A 22,126-nucleotide genomic window follows, 5' to 3' on the forward strand; every position below is an offset into this window, starting at 1 on the left:
CCTACTGCGCTTTCCACGACAGCCAGCGCCAGACACGCCCTTGGTCCTGCTTCGAGCCCGCGCGCGGGCCCCCCCCCCCCGGGCCAGCAGTCCGCCGGCGGGGACCGCTTACCGTGGCTACCGCCTCAGCCCGTCGGCTCGCAGCCGGCCCCGCGGCGAGGGGCCTGAACCTCCTGGAAGCGTCCCCGAGGGGAAGACTAACACCCACACGTTACAGGTCCGAAGCCCGCACCCCTTCAGCGCGCTCCGGGGCGCGCACGGCCGCTCCCCGCCCCGGGGGAAGCAAGGTCACGCCCCCCGGCCCCGGGCCTTTAATAGGAGCGGCGGCCGATTTCCCGCCTCCCTCCGGGGCCCGCACTTCCGGCCGCGGGGGCGTTCGGGAGCGCGCCCTGCGAGCCTCCACCAACCAACCAGCGGCTCCGCCCGGCCGGCGCGAGGGCGCGCGCGCGCATTCGTGCGCAGGTTCGAATCTCCGCCGCTTCGCGGTTTGCTCCCCAACGTCCGGCAGCCCCTCGGCCGCAGCGGGGGCGACGCGCGCGGGCAGCGCCGGGCCCGGCCGCCCCGCCCCCCGCCCTCCGTCGCGCGCCCAGCCCTCGCCCTCCGCCCCCGGAGTTATCGGCGCTGGGCCTCCCGCGCCGGGCGGGCTCCGCCCGAGGCCCCGGGGCCCATGGCCAAGCGGCGTGCGGCCGAGCCGCTGACGTTCCACGTGCCTTGGAAGCGGCTCCTGCTCTGCGACTTCCCCGAGGAGCCGCCGCCGCCGCCGCCGCCGCCGCTCTGGATCCCGCCGCCGGGGCCCTCGCATCCCGGGCAGCCTGTCGGCGCCCCGGAGCTGCCCCGAAAGCGCAAAATCGACGCCGGGGCTATGACTGAGCCTTCAGCTTCGCCCAGCAAGCGTCGCGACGGCGGGGACACCGGCGTTCCGGGCGGCGTGCAGCGCGACGGCCGAGGCCTGGAGACGGGCGAGCCGCCGCTGCAGCAGCCTCCCGCGCGGCCCCGCGGGCCGGGGGAGGAGCCCCGGGGCGCCCGGCCCCCGAGGGGCGGCGGCGACGACGGGGCGGGGCGCACGGAGCCCCGGCGGGGAGACTGGGGGGCAGCACCGCGCCAGGTAGGGGCTGGAGGTCCGCCGAGCGCCCCGGAGGGCGGGGGGAGAGGAGGGCCCCCCCTTTACGCAGCCAGGCGCGCCCCGGGATTCGCGTTCAGGAGGCCCCAAGGAGCCGGGGTCCCCGACTCCCGGGCTCCACAGGATGGGGCCCCGCGTTTGCGGGGGGGGGGGGGTCCTGTGGGCTGAAAGCACTTGCCAAACAGACGGTCGGGCGACGTGGACGTGGGCTGGCACCGTCAGTGCCCGTGCTGGGAAGGAGGGCAGCGGGAGCGTGGGGCACGACGGCGCGCGAGCTCTCTGGAGACCTGGACCGCGAACCGCGGCAGGTCTGCTCAACGACAAATGGAGCAAGGTGTAGCGCGCCTTCCGTGGCTTAACGATGATTTCGTGTAGAATTCGTGATCGGGTTCTTCCCTAAGAGGATGAACGATGTGGTAGCCATCCGTTGGACGGCCTGTAGGCATGGTACAGCGCTTTGGGTAGAGAGAGGAAGGACCTCGCTCTCTCGGGAAGAGGCATTTAAAAACTCACAGTGTTAAATCGCATCCTGTGATTATTGTTGAAGATTAATTTGGATCCTAAAGTAAAGCTATGCTAGGATCACTTTTAAGCGTTCTTATTCTTTGGAAACGACCCTGCCCCATCTCTGCACCTTGGATGTAATTTGTCTAGGTTTGTGCTGTTCGGTATGGCAGCCACTACCCGTGTGGGAACCACTGAAAACTTGAAAAGTGACTGGTCCAAATGGAGATGTGCGCTAAGTATAAGATACACTAGACTTCGGAGATCTCAAAAAATATATATAGATATATATATTTTTAAAGATTTTATTTATTCACGAGAGATGCCCAGAGAGAGGGGCAGAGAGAGGCAGAGGTGGCAGGTTCCCTGCAGGAAGCCCGACGCGGGACTCCATCCCGGGTCTCCAGGATCACGACCTGAGCCCAAGGCAGACGCTCCACCGCTGAGCCACCCAGGCGCCCGGAAGATCTCAAAATTTTTCCATTGATTACCCATCGAAAGAACTTGGAGATACTGGATTGAATAAAATGTATTAAAATTTAGTTTTTTAGTATGGCCACTAAAAACGCTTAACATATTTTTGGGACAGCCTTGGTCTAGACTTAGGAATTGAGGCTGCTTTTTGGCAGTTCTGTGTATTGACTTACCAGGAGTTTTGGGAAAAGAAGAACCAGATGTAGGGCCAGAATTCACCGAACTCTTGAAGCACTACATCCTAGCGTCTATCTCACATTTTTCCATTGTTTTAATTATCTTATGCAGAATTCACTAAATGCCTTGCTGGAAAAAAGTGAACTGAGATTCCTTTGGTAGGACTTCTTGATGAAAAACCCAATAAAATGAGAATTTTATAGATGGGAAAGGACTTTTTCTGTGTGGGTGAGAAATTACCTTCGGACGATAATGATGAGCATTTCTGGATGAAATTCTAAATTGTAAATATTTCCACCTCCAGTTTATTGGAATTTAGAAAACTTGAGAATTTTTTGTTAGACTTTTAAATTCATATTTCTTTTAGATGTTCAAAATCCAGTTACTTAAAACCAAATGATAGCACTTATGTTTTGAAAACCGAATAATTAGAATTTCCAATTATATTGTTTCTGCCAGCAAAACCTAAAAAAACAAACAAAAAAAACCCAGAATGATAGTCATCCAGACCTATTTGATATAGAGATGACTACTGTGTAGTTTGAAAACCTTTCCTCTTCAGACCATGTCGGTGCCCCACCCATACATAGGCTTGTCTTTTCTACCAGAGTATCCTGACTGCAGTATGCCACAGATTGATAAGAAGGAAATATGGAAATTGTAGGTAGGCAAAGAAGGAGAATTTTTTAGTGGACTGATATACCTTCTTAGAATCTCTTAGTCACACCTGTCAAAGAAGGAGAATTTTTTAGTGGACTGATATAGCTTCTTAGAATCTCTTAGTCACACCTGTATCTGTCACAGCAGTAACTACATCTGGCAGCTCTCTGCTTCCTAGTCACTACAGGCCCATAGCAAGGACTAAGCTTGGCCATAGAGATACCTTTTTCACCAAGACAATCCTTGTGCTCTTTTCTTTCAGCAAAAGCCCAGGAATCTTTATGTTTATTCCTTTTGTTAATTCTGTTCACGAGCTTTTTGTCTTCTGCAAATTTAAGAGAGAAACATGTTTCCTTCAGCACCTCTCTTTTGTGCCTCCAGAGGTAGAGGTTCTTTGTTTTAAGGGATTTGTAGCAAATTACCAAGATACAGGGTATGACAAAATCATGGAAAAGTTAGAAAGGCTTTTTTCAATTTATGCAGTAAATGTCTCCCTGGTTCCTGGCATTCAGAATAGAGCTTAAGTCCCTACCCTCACTCTTGGGATCTCATTTAGGAGAAAGTTTCTCAGATGTGTCCTTTCTGCATTGAGGATTCAATTTAGACAGAATAATGGTACCTTTTTTCCTGTCCTAGAACCTCAGAATATCTTTTGAGTTGTCTCAAAAATTTTTGTTAGCTTTTTTCTAGGATTTTGTTTCGGTGTGTTTAACCAAAGAACTAAAGTAAGACCAGGTATTTCTTCAATAAATATTTATGTGTTTTCTCGTGATAGTGTCACTTTATGCAGATTCATTGCTCTGTCTGTGCTATCATTGTTAGCTATTTTTATTGGAAAGTAGGCAGAAATGTTTTATATATATATATATTCCTACGAAGAAAGTAATGGATGATTCATGGGTTTCTTGGGATATAATATCTAGCGCTATTGAGCAATTACACTACTAATCCTTAATTTGAACGAGAGGCCTAGGGGTACCTGGGTGGCTAGTGGGTTAAGCATCCGACTCGATTTTGGCTCAGGTCATGATCTCAGGGTTTTGAGATCAAGGCCCATGTTGGGCTCTGTGCTAGGCATGAAGCCTGCTTAAGATTCTCTGTCTCCCTCTCTCTCTCTGCCCATCCCCCCCTTAAAAGAAATAAATTTTTTTTAAAAAAAGAAAAAGAGTCTTGAGTTTTACCAGTGAGGAAACAGACTTAGATCAAGGTCAGAGTTAGTGGATGGTGGAGTTATGCAAATCCCAGGTCTCTCTCGAGGCAAAATTTGTGCTCTTAGCTACTTGGTTATACTGATGTCACTATGGGATCTTTTTGGGCTCTGTTTATAAGTAGGTAATTAAAACGGTCAGCTTGGAATCCTGGATATAATTCCAGGGCTGCTTCCTTACACAAAGTATTTTGGGGATGCTTTTGAAATTCTGTGTTAATTTTAAACTTCATTGGAACATCAGTTTCATTTCATAGTTACTTGAAACAATAGTATAGCTATTCAGAGGAACCTGTTGAATTTTAAAGGAGCCAATACTCAACTTGGATTTATCAGTGTTAGTATATTGATTTAAAGTCCTGCAGTGTACCAAATCTTGTATCTTTATAAATATGCTAAGTAGCAAGAAAATCTGAAACTGATTATTAGTCAAAAATTTTTTGGCAAGGTGTCAAAATATTTTAGCCTATGTAAAGTCAGTTCCTTAAAATACCAAACCTCAGGGGAAAGACCAAAAATAAGTTTTAAGATATGTTTGTATTACTTAAATAAATTGTTTTCCACACTGAAAGGTAAAAAAAAAAAAAAAAAAAAAAATTAAGACCAATTTCCAACATTTTCTTTGGTTGAAAAAAAGAAAATTATCAAGAAGAGATGTTCTTGGAAGAAATTCTTTTAAATTTAAACTACTAACAATATTTTTACAAATCCGTGAATATGAAAATGCACAGATTTGATGGAGTCCATGAAGTACTTTGCTTAGGCAGAATTTAAAGTGTGTTTGTTGAAGAAGCAAAGTAAAAGGCCACAAAATCTTTTTTTTTTTTCCTAAGATTTTATTTATTTACTCATGAGAGACGGGGGGGGGGGGGGGGGGGGGGGGGGGGGCGGTGAGGCAGAGGGAGAAGCAGGCTCCACACAGGGAGCCCGATGTGGGACTCAATCCCGGGTCTCCAGGATCACGCCCTGGACTGAAGGTGGCGCCAAACCGCTGAGCCACCCGGGCTTCCCAGGGCCACAAAATCTTAATGTGTGTTTGCTTTTAAAATAAGAAAATTTGTTTCCTGAAAAAAAAAAAAGAAAGAAAAAACTTTCTATAAGCCTTTGATGTGCTTTCATCTTTCTTTTTTCCCTAAAGCTCAATGAAGAATTTTGGCAGTATAACACCTTCCAGTACTGGAGGAATCCTTTACCACCTATTGATCTGGCTGACATCGAAGATGTGATTGAAGACAACTCAACAGAAGCAGCGCTTCAGGGCAAGAATGAAGTGGTTGAGATTGACATGGAGTCCTGACGGAAGGAGCTGAAGAATAGGTTCTTCTTAATTTGAGGAGACATCTCTTAAGTGAATTTACATATTCTTAAGAAGAAAAGTTATTTTCCATACTTGATGTGATACCATTCCCAAACCTGAAAAATGAGGAACAGTTATTTTAAAGATAAATGCCTATAGCCACTACTGAAACTCCCAAAAAGGATTTGTCAAGGATCTAGTGCAGTTACAGGGGAAGTATTTTATATATGTACTCTTGCAGAGAAATTTATGTTTAGACTCTAAATTCGAAAACATTGATCTCATAAAAAGGAATTCTGACAGTTTTAGAAGTGGGAAATGTTTAAATATTCTTCTTCTCTGTACCAAAAAGTCAATTTGTGGTACATGAAATGAGTATTGTTTTATAATAACTTATTAATAAAATGCTTTCTAGTACATTGTATTGACTCTTAGTTGAACAAATAGCCCACTTAAACATCTATGCAAACTTAAAATGTGGGAGATATTTAAAGGTGGCATAGTTTTAAGAGAACTTTCTAAATGTAGAATGTAAAGTAGTGAGAATTTCAATTTGGGTAGCATGTTTGCATAGTTTCCAGTGTTTGATATTTGTTTAACTCTACTTTGGGGAATCATAAATGGATAAAGAGCAAGGAGAGGCAAATAGGTGCTTTCCTCCCCCTTTTCCCAGGATAAGAGGAAAGAAATTCAGTTGCATTTCTTAATTTCTTGGTTTTGAATTGTTTTGAGGGTATGGTTTTTATTGCTTATTACTTTAGACTTGTAGTTCTCAATACTGACAATACTTCAGAAATCCTTGCCTGAGCTTCACTGGAGAGATTCCTGTCTGAATGGGGCTTGGGTATAGCTATTTTTTTAAGCACCAATCCTCCTTTTCCCCAATCCTAATATGCCGACAGCTTTGAGAACCACTAGACAGACTAATGGTAGTTTTTCCTGTTTAAAGGAGATAACTAATTAGAGATGAAGCAGCTCCTCTTAATTAGCTTTGTTTTTATTTCACTCTTTCAGTGGCTTTGTTACAAGTAAGTTATTGTGTTACTACTATTTCGTAGTTAACAAAATAAAGTAAGCAGTTTGTGTTTGAGTATCAATGATTAAGTTAATTAACTTTTGTACTACATCCAGAATGTTGGCTTTGTAATCGAGTAACTTGTCCTTGTATATATTTTGTTGTTGATAACAGTAGATCCAAAATTCAGAAAGGATGACAAATGCTAATGAGAGGGGGGAAAAAACCAATTTGTGTATACTGTAGGATTTAAGTATGGGTTGACGTTAAGAATATTCTAGAACAAAAGACATGTACCGTGGTTAAGAATGAAGGCTTTGGTGTCAGACGTGGTTCAAAGGCTTGTACTGCCGCTTTCTACCTATGTAACATTAAGCAAGTTATTTTTCATCTTTAAGCCCCAGGTTCCTTAATTGTAAACTGAGAAACAATAAATAGTATCTACCTCAGAGAGGTTATGTTTATTGTCTAGCAATGTACTAAGTACTTTACCTGCATCGTTTAATTCTCATAATAACCTTATTGTAGGTACAAAAAATAGTATAAATGTGTTTTTTGTAGTTATACTTCATTCCACTTTAAGTTGCAACTAGAAGTTTCAGGATACGAATTGGAATTGAAGTAGCAAGGATGGCAAGCAAGTGGGGGAAGCATTTAAATTACTGCGGAGGGGGGGAAGAAAATGGTAAACTTTCTTCCCCCTTCTTTTTGACCTGAGAGTAGGAAGGGGTCTGTTTTTGTTCACTGCTCTTCCTTGTGCCTGGGACAGTGCCTGTCACACAGTAGACAGTCACTAAAAATTGCATGAATGAATTAGTTAAGTTTTCTTCTCTATTGATGGGAAGGTAATGCTAATGATTTTCTAGGACCATATCACAAAGCTAGGCATTTTACCAAAGATGTGCATATAAAAGATGTGTCACGGGGATCAAGCAGTTAAGATGCTGGAAACATAATGTAAAAACTGAGACATGTACACCTAATGAACTATAGGAGGTAGTCATTTACTTTAATGAGAAATTTCATAGGATACTACGTTGCAGGTGAGTGAATAGGAGTTTCAAATAGTAGCTCAAACAGGGATTCTTGGCTGGCTCAGTTGGAGCTATGCAAACTCTTGATCTCAGGGTTGTGAGTTCAAGGCACCCATCAGTGTTAAAGCTTGAAGAAAAAAGTAGCTCAGACAATCTTTTTTGAGCATTATGTGTCAAATAGCATACAAAACTAAGGTAAAGATTCAGGGAAAATATTTGCTATCCAGGTTGAAGGTTGAATGTTTTTATATAGGTATATATATTAATGTAAACATTTAAATATGTTTAAAATATGGAATATGAATATATATGTAAAGATGTATACATATGTGTATATATAGAGAGATTTTAAAAAGTCCATCCTTTTAGAAAAATTTGTTAGTGAATCTCAAGATAATTAGGCAAAATTGCATGGTGGATAAATTAAGATAGAAATTTAAAAATTCTTTTTTAGTTGTATACATTTCACCCAGATTCCCTAATATAACATCTTACATTACCACAGTACAATTATGAAAATGAGGAAATTAATGTTAATATATTTCTATAATGCTATTATGAGGACATGGAAAGAGTTACTTCAGGCAACTCTTAATAGGATATGTCAAAAAGTGGACAAAATGTATAGACTAAGTTTTGCCATCGTCTCACTAACATCCTTTTTCTGGCCCAGAATTCAATCTAAGGTCACATGTTCTATTTTGTTGTAAAATCTTCTCAGCCTCCTTTAAGTCAATTCCTTGGAATGTATTTGCCTTTCATGACCTTAGTACTTTTTGTAGAGTACTGAGTACTTTTTTGTAGAGTATAGTTATTTCATAGGGTAGCCTTCAATTTTGGATTGTCTGATGTTTCTCATAATTACACATTTTTGGTAAGAACTCCATATAAGTGTTGTATCCTCAGTGCGTTACTCCAGAAGGCACTGGATGTCAACTTGTCATTGGTTCCTGAAACTTTGATTACTTGATTAATGTAGTGTTGGCCATTTTTTTTCTATTATAAAGTTAATATTTTCTCCTACATAATAATTATCTCTTGGAAGATACTTTAAGACTATGTCCAATTTCTCATCATATTCTGCCCATGAATTTTAGGATATGTTGATTCTTACATGAAATATTTATTGCTCTTGGTATAGGTCAAATGGCAACTTTCTATTTCCATTATCCCTCCTATATCTATTATTAATTGGAATTCTGTGAAGAAAGAACTTTCCTTTCACCCCTATTTTTTATTCAGTGACTTAATAACAGTATAGATTAATGAGCATATATTTTATTCTATGAATTATAGTGTATTGCTATCATTACTTTGTTACACAAATTATCCCAAGAGATTTAGCCATTGGGAGGCCCTCTGAGTTGGTCTTTGTGCCCTTCCTCTTTTTTTTTTTTTTAACCTGTTATTTATTGTGTGAATACTGGTTAACATTGGCAATGCACTTTTGCATTTACGGGGTTAATGGATGGAAATTGTGCCACTGGGAAATGCTGTGTTTTTCACTGAACAATTTGAGCCTTGGCATCTCTTCAGAGAATAGGGATGCTAAATCCCACCTCCAAGGAGCAGAGTGGGGATGAAATGACATGGTGGTTGTGCAGAACCCATAGTAGGCACTATATATATATATCTCTTCCTTGCAGTACATGAAATGCACATTTTTGCCATCTTCCTGATAGGTAGGTAGGTAGACTATTAGTGACCTCTAACAATTCCTGAAATTAGGGCAAACTGACTGATTACTTTTAAAGAATTTCAACAATTACCTGGAGGCCACAGATCTAAACAACAGTGTTCTAGCAATTTCTATTTATTGATTGCTGTATCTTGTATCTTTTTGATACAACCCTGTGGTAAAATTCTAAAATAGGCCTCAAGATTCCCAGACCACAATGTATTACCCAGTCATTTAATCAAACACTGATTTAGATACTACTGTGAGAAATTTGGCAAATGTAATCAAAGTCCCAAACCAGTTGATCCTAAGATGAAATGATCCACGTGGGTATGACTTAATCACATGAGTCCTTTAGGTATGGGTGGACAGATGAGAGACAGAAGTCAGGTGCAAAATGTGAGAGGGATTTAATATAAGAGCAATTCTGGCTTTGAAGATGAAGGGAGCCATGTGATGAACCTGGAAGCTGCCTCCAGAGGCTGAGAGTGAGGCCTGTGGCAGCCAGCCAGCCAGCAAGGAAACCGGGACCTCAGTCCTACAACATCAAGAATCTGAATTTAGCCAACAACTTGAATGAACATAGATGTGGATTCTTCTGTGGAGCCTTCAGAGAGGAATGCAGTGCACTGGCACCTTTCCGCTTTGTGGCACTCTTAAACAGAGAACCTCGCCTATCAAGTGGGACTTCTGACCTACAGAACTGTGAACTGATTGGTGTGTGTGTGTGTGTGTGTGTGTGTGTGTGTTTAAGCTGCTAAGTTTTTAGTAATTTGTTCTGCAGCAATAGAAAACTTACATAGACTATCATTTTTAGCACTTCCATACCTTCTTACACAGAGGTTTTGGCACAAACATTTCTCTTGTAGTATCTCCACTCTAGTCTTGGAGTCATTTCTCCAAACAGCCCTGGTGCTTTACTGGAGAGTGCTACTTAGAAATGATCTGGGTGCAAGATTTACTCATTGTACTGAGTATCACTGCTTCTAGATGCTCTCAACTTGACAGAACTACAAAATGTATGTGTATACAGCTATATGTATTCCTTCATCTATCAGTATGCTTGTGCCTATATCTGTATATAGACTTAAAAAAATCCCACATGATTTCATACTGATACTTCCAATCCCTATCCAACACCATTCCTCTCTTAATTCCTTTTAAAAGTAGACTTCATATCCACTATTTATTTTTATTTATTCATTCATTTATTTCCTAAATCCTCAAATACACAGAACACAATTTAGAAACTGCTAACCTTTACTACTGTACCAAACAGGCCTGCTAATTGCAGTACAATGTATGTACTTCTTGTGCTCAGCTTTGGATATTCAGTTAACATTGTCTCTAAAGTTACTTAGGTTAGTTCTTTTCTATCCTTCCCTTCAGAGTGATTGGGTTATTGTAATACAGTTGGATTCATTTGTTTCTAGATCAGTTTTGATTCCCCATCTCTTTTTTTTTTAAGTTTGTAAAACATTCACGTGGTTCTACAAATTAGAACTATACAAAAATGTATAATTGGAGATGTCACTCACCCTAACTTGTCCTCCCCCCATTTTCATTCCCCTGTTTTTCCTACTTTGTTCCCTTTTACTCCCCTGTAAATAAATAATTTCATTAGTTTCTGATTTGTTTTTACTGTTCTTCTTTTGCACTAATGGGCAGATATACATATAATTTCTTTCTATATTCATAACATACAAATTTATTATAAACTGTGATTCTAATAACTGGATAATAGACATAGAAAATAGTTTACAAAAGAAAAAGTATATATAAGCTTAAAAAAATAAACACGTCTGCTTAAGTGTGATCCCAAATTTTAAACAAGAATATTTTTCTGTATAAATTGGCAAAAGTTGCAGATAGCACTTTATTTTTAGTAAAGCCGTTCTGAAAAGCTGCTTGGTAATATGCTTTAAGAGCCTTATCATAATCTTTGAACTAGTTTTCATTCTGTATCTAAAAATATGTCTTAAAGAAATAATCAGAAAACTAGATGCAAACATATACATCACTGTAATAGTAAAATATTAGAAATAAATAGCTTAAGAGAATTGATGGATAATTAGAATATAACGAGATCATAAATTGATGTTATTAAGAGTTTTAATGATATAGAAAAATGCTTACAAATAAAACAAATAGGAATGGGATGCTTGGGTGGCTCAGTCAGCTAAGCATTTGCTTTGGCTCAGATCATGATCCTAGAGTCCTAGGATCAAGATCCACGTTGGGCTCCCTGCTCAATGGGGTGTCTACTTCTCCCTCTCCCTTTTTCCCTCTCCCAGCTCCTCTCTCTCTCTCTCTCTCTCTCTCTCATAAATGAATCTCTATAAAAAAGAGAAAAAATTAAGACTTTCAGACCTGATCAAACTCTCCCACTAATTGCAACTAAAAGCCCAACTAAAATATATTTGTAGTCTCTGAAAATTAAATGAAGGCATTATTGGATAGGGAATGGAAGTTAAACTTGGCAAAGCAACTCCTACAGAGTAAAGTTTTAGGATTTTATTTTTTACTCTTTCCCAGCTTTGATCCAAGAGTGACCACCCAGCAGAACTGCAGTGGCCAGCATGAGTAACCCAAACTCTGAAAGAAACTTGTCTTTGACCAGAAGACCAGGAGAGGGAGCTACTTTGAACAAGAGTGGAGGAATGGGGATGAGAGGGCTGGGTAAGTAATCCCACATTTCTGTATATAAACTGGTACTAGTCCCGGGCTCATTCTGGGTTTTTTGTTTGTTTGTTTTGTTTTTAATTACCTTTTTTTAAAAAGTAGGCTCCTAACTGAGCTAGCCAGGCACCCCAATCCTGGGCTCATTCTTAAGGGACACATATCTGAGATAGATTGTGAGCTATATAGCAAAGACTTTGAAACTAAAACAATATAAACCTACACTTAAATCCCTCACTAATGTCTAAGTGATACATGCATGGGACATGCCTAAAGCAACATAGCCAAGCGTTGCTTAGACCTTAGAACCATGCCCATGGAAGAAGAGACAGTATTTACAGTATGAACCTAACTGGGTTGAGTAGGGAAAAAATATCGTCTAGAAGATTTAAACATGACCCATAGTCTCACAAAGTAATATTCAAGACACAATACAAAATACTTGACATTAAAAGAATGAAAGAAAAATGTGGCCAGTTTTATTTATTTATTTTTTTTATTTATTTATGATAGGCACACAGTGAGAGAGAGAGAGAGGCAGAGACACAGGCAGAGAGAGAAGCAGGCTCCATGCACCGGGAGCCCGACGTGGGATTCGATCCCGGGTCTCCAGGATCGCGCCCTGGGCCAAAGGCAGGCGCCAAATCGCTGCGCCACCCAGGGATCCCTGTGGCCAGTTTTAAAGGGAAAGATAATAGTCACATGTAAATCATCAGGAAAATGTGACCAATTTTGAAAGACAACCGACAGATATCAATTCCAAGATTACCCAAATGTTAGAATTACTCCAAGTTTTTTTTAAAGATTTATTTATTTATTTATTCATGACAGACAGAGAGAGAGAGGCAGAGACACATGCAGAGGGCGAAGCAGGCTCCATGCAGGTAGCCTGACATGGGATTTGATCCCAAGTCTCCAGGATTACGCCTTGGGCTGAAGGCAACAATAAACCACTGAGCCACCAGGGCTACCTGAATTACTCCACATTTTAAAGCAACTATCCAAACTGTGCTCCATAAAGAAAATGAACTGAATGAAAACAAAATTTCTCAAAAGAGAAATATAAACAATTAGAAACAAATGAAAATTTTAGAAGAGGAAATACGATACCTAAAATAAAAGACTTAGTAAATGTGCTAAGCAGCAGAATAAAGATGACAGAGGAAATAATCAGTGAATGTGAAGATGGATCAATAGAGATTGTCCAATCTAAAAAAAGAAGAAAAAAATTTTAAATGAACAGAGCCTCTGCAACCTATGAGACAATACCAAAATATGTATATATTTGCATCACTGGAGCCCTAGATATTATGAATGACTATATTCCTATACATTTGACAACTTAGATGAAGCAGACAAACTTCTTCAAAGACATAAACTACCAAAGCTCATTTTAAAAAAAAGATATTTGGAATAGCTCTTTATCTATTAAGGAAATTGAGCTCCTAGTTAAAAACCTTCCAAAAGTAAACCTGCAGACTTACATGTTTTCACTGGAGAATTGCATCAGATATTTAAGGAAGAAATAATATAATCTCTTACAGAAAAATAAAAGAGAACATTTTTCAATTCATTTTATGAGGTCAACATTAGCCTGATACCACAACCAAATATATTGCAAGAAAAATCTACAGATCAATACATCTTATGAATATAAACACAAAAATTCTCAAAAAAATATTTACATACCTAACAATATATTAAAAGGATAATATAGGGGATGCCTGGGTGGCTCTGGTTTAGCGCCTGCCTTCGGCCCAAGGTCTGATCCTGGAGACCTGGGATCAAGTCCCATGTCGGGCTCCCTGCATGGAGCCTGCTTCTCCCTCTGTCTGTGTCTCTGCCAATCTCTCTCTCTGTGTCTCTTATGAATGAATAAATAAAAATCTTTAAAAAAAAAGGATAATATAGAGAGAAGAAGATAGTGGTAGACTAGGAGGACCTTAGGCTCTCCTGGTCTCACAAACACAACTAGATAACTGTCAAGTCATCCAAAATACCATAGAAATCGACCTGAAGACTGACAGAACCCCAGAAAGAACAAACTTCACAACTAAAATTCAAGAGGTTGAAAGTGTATCAAAGAAAGTGGGAGGTGCAGAGATGTGATTTTGGGGAGAAAAGTATCATGTGCTGCAGAGGGGAGGGAGTCATCATTATGGTAAAAAGCAAGAGAGGAATACACAGGAATGCACAAGGAGAACCCTTCCCAAAAGCCATTGCCTAATTTCTGAAAATGAAAGGGCTGAATTTCATGAATTTTTGCAACCAGTGGGGCTTAAAGCCTGAAGTTTTAAAGGACAGAGGGCTTGGCAGGAATAGGGCCCGGAGGACACTGCACCTGCTCCTGGAAAGAAGGCAGGCAGCCAACCCAGACAGCTTGGCAACAGTGATCTAAAGAACACCTGGGGCACACAGGGAAGATTGTTTACTCTTCTCCAAGTGCATCCCTGAGAGGCAGCATTCATGAAGATACCTATTTGGGAAGCAAGGAGTGCCTGGCAGCACCATTTCCCTCTCCCACCCCTCAGCATAAACACAGAGTCACCTGCAGGAAGCAGCACATTACTGACACTCATTGCCTAACTTGCTTACACCAAGCCCCACTACCCTGTGCCTTAGTGGAACAGCTCTTCTCAGTCATGCTTGCCTTAGTCCCAGCACAGCAGACACCACTCCCAGAAGACCAGCACAAACCTCTGCCCACACCACATCTCCCAACTAGAGAGTTCTGCATAGCCTCAGTTCTGGTGGGGGTGATGTCAGGTCTCATATCACAAACAGACCAGAGCACACCCAGTTAAAACTCACCACATTCAGGCAGGGGCCTCTGCAGATTACTGGCCTAAAGGATAAAGTAGGCAAAACAAAATAGCAGAGTGCACACAGCACACACCAGATTCACTCTAGAAGCTCCAGGGCCTGGGCACTATGTGACTTTTTCATAAGGCCACTAATTTCAGGAGCAAGAGACATAACTAGCTTTTCTAACACACAGAAGAAGGCAGGGACAGAGAAAATGCTAAGATGGAGGAATTTATCCCAAATGAGAAAACAAGATAAGGCCATGGCCAGAGAGTTAAGTGAAACAGATATAAGTAACATGTCTAATGGAGATTTTAAAGCAACAACCAAAAGAAAACTCACTGGGCTTGAGAAAAGAAGACATCAGTGAGACCAGTACCAAAGAGATAAAAGAGTTAAAAAATCCATCAGAGTTGAAGAATGCAGTAAATGAGATTAGAAATAGGCTTGATGCAAAGAACAGCAGGCTGGAAGAAGAGAGGAACAAATTAATGACCTCTAGAGTACAAAGTAATGGAAAGTAATGAAGCTGAACAAAAGAGAGAAAGAAGAATTATGCAAAACAAGGATAGACTTGGGGAACTCAGTAACTCCACCAAATGTAATTAACATTTGCGTTATAGGAGTCCCAGAAGAAAAGAGAGGAAAGAGTGCAGAAAATTTATTTGAAGAAACAACAGCTGAAAACTTCCCTAATCTGGGGAAGGAAACAGACATGCAGATCCTGGAAGCACAGAGAACTCCAATCAAAATCAACAAAAGTAGGCCAACATCAAGATATATTGCAATTTAAAAAAAAATGTATTTTAAAAAACATATCATGGGGCAATGACTGCAGGCTCTTGGCGTCTTAAAAGCAGCAAGACGGGTGCCTGAGTGGCTCAGTCAGTTAAGAGTCTACCTTTGGCTTAGGTCATGATCCCAAGGTCCTGGGATTGAGCCCCACATCAGGCTCTCTGCTCAGTGGGGAGTCTGCTTCTCTGTCTCCCTCTGTGTGCTCTCTCTCTTGCTCTCAAATAAATTAAAAAAAAATTTTTTTTTTTTTTTAAAGCAGCAGGACAAAAGAGTCATTAACTTATAAGAGAAAACCTATAAGGCTACCTGGAACTTTCTCAACATAAACTTTGCAAGCCAATATTCAAAGTGCTGAATGGGAAAAACCTGCAACTAAGAATACTCTGTCCAGCAAGGCTATCAGTCTGAATAGAAAGAGTTTTCCAGACAAAAACTAAAGAAATTCATGACCACTAAACCAGCTCTGAAAGAAATATTAAAATGGACTCTTTGAATAGAATGGAATGGAGAGGCTGAAAGTGACAAAGATAAGGAAGGATCAGAGAAAATCTCCAGAAATAACAACAAAACAAGTAATAAAATGGCAATAAATACATATCCATCAATAATTACGCTGAATGTAAATGGACTGAACACTCCAATCAAAAGACATAGGATGCCAGAGTTGATAAGAAAAACAAGACTCAGGATGCCTGGGTGGCTCAGTGGTTGAGTGTCTGCCTTTGGCTCAGGGTGTGATCCTGGAGTCCCGGTATTGAGTCCTGCATTGGGCTTTCTGCATGGAGCGTGCTTCTCCTCCCTCTTCCTGTGTCTCTGCCTTTCTCTCTGTTTCTCTCATGAATAAATAAATAAAACCTTAAAAAACAAAACAAAACAAGACTCATCTATATGCTGCCTACAAGAGATTCATTTAGAGCTAAAGACACCTGAAGATTGAAAGTGATGGGGTGAAGAAACATTTATAATGCAAATGGGTGTTAAGTGACAAACAGATGTCAAAAGTCAGAGTAGACTTTAAAACAACAAAGGAGGGCACTATATAATCAATCATAAAGGGAACAATCCAACAAAAGGATATAACAATTGTAAATATTTATACCCCCCAACATGAGAGCACCCATATATATAAAATTAATAACAAACATACGGGAACTAATTGATAATGATACAATAATGATAGTGGACTTTAACATCCCACATACATCAATGGACAGATTATCAAAACACATAATAAACAGATATATTCAGAACATTCCAACCTGAAACAGCAGAATACACATTATTTTCAAGTGCACATGGGATATTCTTCATAATAGATTACATATTAGGTCACAAAACAGACCTCAACAAATACAAAAAGATTGAAATCATACCACATACCTTTTCTGACCACAATGTTATAAAACTAGAAATCAACCATAAGAAAAAATCTGGAAAGGCCACAGATGCATGAAGGTCACACAACATGCTACTAAACAATGAATGGGTCAACCAAGAAATCTAATAAGAGAAAAAATACATGGAAACATATGAAAATGAAAACAGAGGTCCAAAATTTTGGGGAGGCAGCAGAAGCAGTTCTAAGAAGGAAGTATATAGCAATACAGGCCTACCTCAAGAAATAAGAAAAATCTCAAAAAACAACCTAACCTTATGTCTACAGGAGGAAACTGAACAATAAATGAAGCCTACAGTCATCAGAAGGAAGGAAATTATAATAAAGATTCAGGCAGAAGTAAATGATATAGAAACTAAAAAACCAAAAACAACAGAAAAACCAACAAAACAATAGAATAGACCAATGAAACCAGGAGCTGGTTCTTTGAAAAAATTAATAAAATTGATAAACCTCTAGCCAGACTTGCCAAATAAAAAAGAGAAAGGACATAAATATGACATATTCAAAGTGCTGGAGGAAAAAACTTCAACCAAGAATACTCTACCCAGCAAAGTGATCATTCAGAAGGGAAGGAGAGATAAAGAATTTTCCAGACAAGCAAAAGCTAAAGGAGTTCATCACCACTAAACTGGCCTTAGAGGAAGTGTTAAAGAGACTTCTTTAAGCTAAAAAGAAAGGGCACTAATTTGTAACAATAACACATATGAAAGAATGAACTTCACTCATTAAGATAAATGTATAGGAAATGTAGTTGCTTAATCACTAACAAAGCTACAATGAAAGTTACAAAACAAAAGTACATCACAGAAAGACAATTATAAGAGAATATTATGAAAAATTACATGCCAATTAATTGGACAACCTGGAAGAAATGGATAAATCCCTAGAAACATAAAAGTGAACAAAACTGAAATGGGGAGAAATAGAAAATTGTAACAGACCAATCACCAGCAAAGAAATGGAGTCGGTAATAAAAAAACTCCCAACAAACAAAAGTTTAGGGCCAGATTGGTTCACAGGCCAATTCTACCAAACATTTAAAAAAGAATATCTACTCTTCCCAAACTATTCCAAAAAAAAAAAAAAATAGAAACGGAAGATAAACTTCTGAATTCATTCTATGTGGCTAACATTATCCATGTTTATTTATTTATTTTTTATTGGTGTTCAATTTGCAAACATAGAATAACACCCAGTGCTCATCCCATCAAGTGCCCCCCTCAGTGCCCGTCACCCAGTCACCCCCACCCCCTGCCCACCTCCCTTTCTACCACCTCTTGTTAGTTTCCCAGAGGCTGACATTATCCTGACAGCAAAATCAGGTTAAAGACTCCATTAAAAACAAAACTACAGGCCAATATCCCTGATGAACATGGATGCAAAAATTCTCAATGAAATACCAGCAAACCAAATCCAACAATACATTTAAAAAGTCATTCACTATGATCAAGTGTGATTTATTCCTGGATTGTAAGCATGGTTCAATATTCACAAATCAAGCAATGTGATACACCACATTAATAAAAGAATAAGAACCATATTATAATTTCAATACATTAACAAAAAAGCATCTGACAAAGTACAACATCCATTCATGATAAAAACCCTCAACCAAGTGGGTTGAGAATGAACATACCTTAATGTAATAAAGGCCATATATGAAAATCCCATAGCTAATATAATTCTCCATGGGAAAACACTAAGAGTTTTCCTCTACTGTTAGGAATAAGACAGGGATGTCCATTCTCACCAGTTATTTAACATAGTACTGGAAGTCCTAGCCAAGCAATTAGACAACAGAAAAGAAATAAAATCAGCAAGGAAGAAGTAAAACTTTCACTATTTGCAGATGACATGATACTCTATATAGAAAACCTGAAATACCACCAAAAAAAACCCTGCTGGAATTGATAAATGATTTCAGTAAATTTGCAGGATACAAAATCAATGCACAGAAATCTGCTGAATTTCTAGTAATCTATAATGAAGCAATGGAAAGAGAAATTTATCAATCCCATTTACAATTGCACCAAAATCAATAAGATGCCTAGGAATAAACCTAACCACAGAGGTGAAAGACCTGTACTCTGAAAATTCTAAAATATTGATGAAAGAAATTGAAGATAATACAAAGAAATGAAAAGACATTCCATGCTTATGGATTGGAAGAACAAATATTCTTAAAATGCCTATACTATCCAAAGCAATATACACTTTTAGTGCAATCCCTATCAAAATACCAACAGCATTTTTCACAGAGCTAGAATGAACAATCCTAAAATTTATGGAATGACAAAAGACCTTAATAATCAAAGAAACCTTGAAAAAGAAAAAAGCAAACCTGATATATCAAAATTCCTGACTCCCTGTTGTATTACAAAGCTGTAGTGATCAAAACAGTATAGTACTGGCACAAATAGACAAATAGAACAGAATATGAAACCCAGAAGTTATCCCACAACTATATGGTCAATTAATCTTTGACAAAGCAGGAAAGAGTAGCCAATGAGAGAAAGACCGTCTCTTCAACAAACAATGTTGGGAAAACTGGATAGTAACATGCAAAAGAATGAAACTGAACTACTTCTTATACCATATACAAAAATAAATTCAAAATGGATTAAAGACCTAAATATGAGACCTAAAACCATAATAAGTCCTAGAGGAGAACACAAATACTAACTTCTTTGACATTGGTTATAACATCTTTCCAGATATGTCTCCTGAAGCAAGAGAAACAAATGCAAAAATAAACTATTGGGACTTCATCAATTTAAAAAGCGTCTGCACAGTGAAGGAAACAATCAACAAAACTAAAAGGCAATCTATAAAATGGGAGAAGATATTTACAAATGACATCTCTGGGGGTGCCTGTGTGGCTCAGTCAGTTAAACATCTGCCTTTGGCTCAAGTCGTGATCCTGGAGTCCAAGGATCGAGCCCTGAGTCGGGCTCCCTGCTCAATGAGGAGTCTGTTTCTCCCTCTCCCTCTGCTCCTTCCCCTGCTCTCACTCTCTCTTTCTCTCAAGTAAATAAATAAAATCTTAAAAAAAAAACCCACAAATGACATATCTGATAAAGGGTCAATATCTAAAATATATAAAGAATTTTAAAAAACACAACACACTAAAAACAAGTAATCCAATTAAAAAACAGGCAGAAGACATGAATAGGCATTTTTCCAAAGGAGACATGGAAGGCCAACAGACACATGAAAGATGCTCAACATCACTGATTATCAGGGAAATGGAAATCAAAACTACAATGAGATATTACCTCACATTTGTCAGAATGGCTAAAATCAACAATACAGAAACAACAGGTGTCGGTGAGGATGTAGAGGAAGTGGAACTCTCTTGCATTACTGGTGGAACGCAAACTGGTGCAACCACTCTGAAAAAGAGTATGGAAATTCCTCAAAAAGTTAAAAGTAAAACTACTCTAGGATCCAGCAATTGCAGTACTAGATATTTATCCAAAGAATACAAAAACACTAATTCAAAGGGACGCATGCACCCTGATGTTTATAGTAGCATTATCAACAATATCCATATTATGGGAACAGCCCAAGTGTTCATCAACTGATGAATGGATAAAGAAGATGTAATATCTTTATCTATATAAAGAAGATGTGTTATATGTATATTCATATATATATGCTTTTTAGGGATGAGTAATATTCTGTTATATATTATATAATATACACATGTATAATTATACATATTGTATATATGTCATACAATATGTATATACAATTGTATATATGTCATACAATATGTATAATGTATATGTATGTATAATGTATACATATGTATATGTATAATTATACATATTGTATATATTATTGTATATATGTATATACATATTGTATATATTATTATACATATTGTATATATAATACATACATAACAACTATATATAATATATACATATATACATAATATATACACATTGTATATGCATATATTATATAGTGCTATTATTATACATATTGTATATATATTATATATAGTATACCTATACATATTTTGTATATATTATACAATATTATATAATATATATACATATTGTATATATTATTATATATGTAATATATATAACTATATATACAGTTTTATATATGTTATACAATATTATATAATATATAATATACATATTGTATGTATGTATTATTATACATGTATATATATTATATAATATACATATTGTATGTATTATACATATTGTTTATATTATTAATTATACAATATGTATATATTATATAGAGAGTGCTAGAGAGTGTTATGCTAAGCAAAATAAGAATGACAAATACCATATGATTTCAGACATATGTGGAATTTAAGAAATGAATGATCAAAGGGAAAAAAGAGAGAGACAGAGGCAAGTCAAGAAACAATTAGTAGAGTAGTTAAGATAACTACAGAGAACAAACTGATGATTACCAGAGGGGAGGTGGGTGAGGGGATGGTTTAGGTAGATGATGGGAATTCAGGAGTGCATTTGTTGTGATGAGCACTGGGTTTTGTATGGAAGTATTGAATCACTATATGGTACACCTGAAACTAATATACTGTATGATAACAAACTGGTATTCAAGTAAAAACTTGAAAAAATAAAAGGATAATATGTAAAAAAATAAAATAGATACTCCTCTCTGATCTAGTAGAATAAGTTGAATAGATATAAACATCATTCTTTTGTTCTATTATGCTAATTCTGATTTTTGTTTGTTTTTATTTTAAGTTAGAATGATGTTGAATATTTTATTTGAGTATTTCTAAAGTTTAATGAGTCTTTTGAACACTTGGAATTTTTTAAATAGTATTGCTCTCCATTAAAGTGGCTCTATATTTTTAATCACCTCTTTAAAATATGTTGGCTTACCCTTTAGAAGAAAGGCGGTAATTATTATAATTACAAAGGACATTATTACATAACTCTGTAATGCTTATTAAAATTTGAAAACAATATTTCTATTTTTATTAACATGATAGGTTTTCTAACTTGAGCTTGTAAAACTACAGGTGCAAAAATGTGGGTGCATCCAGTAATGTCTAATGTCACTCCAACCCTAAGCTTTACAGGCATCATTTGATTACTGTCTGCCATTGTTAAACAAGCACCTGTAAAGTCTTGTAGGCAAAGGGATTAGTGTAGTACATGGCTCTCTATCTGTACATAACTGTAAGTTAATTTTTAATATATTTCTCCCATCCCTCACTCACCACTTTTGGAAACTGCCAATCTGTTCTCTGTATCTGTAAGCTTGGCTTATTACTTTAT

The 22,126-nt window shown here is 38.5% G+C and overlaps 1 protein-coding gene across 1 annotated transcript; it reads left to right on the forward strand.

Annotated features, from left to right (window-relative positions):
- Positions 1–491: 491 nt before the first annotated feature.
- C1H9orf40 (chromosome 1 C9orf40 homolog) lies at positions 492–6,532 on the forward strand. Its single transcript, XM_038527075.1, has 2 exons — positions 492–1,105; positions 5,281–6,532. Exons 1-2 carry the CDS (start codon positions 668–670, stop codon positions 5,437–5,439), a joined length of 597 nt encoding a protein of 198 aa, XP_038383003.1. The 5' UTR covers positions 492–667; the 3' UTR covers positions 5,440–6,532.
- Positions 6,533–22,126: the final 15,594 nt, after the last annotated feature.

Source organism: Canis lupus, chromosome 1 (assembly GCF_011100685.1).
Source record: "Canis lupus familiaris isolate Mischka breed German Shepherd chromosome 1, alternate assembly UU_Cfam_GSD_1.0, whole genome shotgun sequence".
NCBI classification, from domain to species: domain Eukaryota; kingdom Metazoa; phylum Chordata; class Mammalia; order Carnivora; family Canidae; genus Canis; species Canis lupus.

Bases quoted from the DNA above. Each gene is read 5' to 3' on its own strand.
- C1H9orf40 (XM_038527075.1), top strand. From the start codon at position 668: ATGGCCAAGCGGCGTGCGGCCGAGCCGCTGACGTTCCACGTGCCTTGG. The intron at 1,106-5,280 runs GTAGGGGCTGGA...TTTTCCCTAAAG, and splicing joins GGGGGGCAGCACCGCGCCAG to CTCAATGAAGAATTTTGGCA.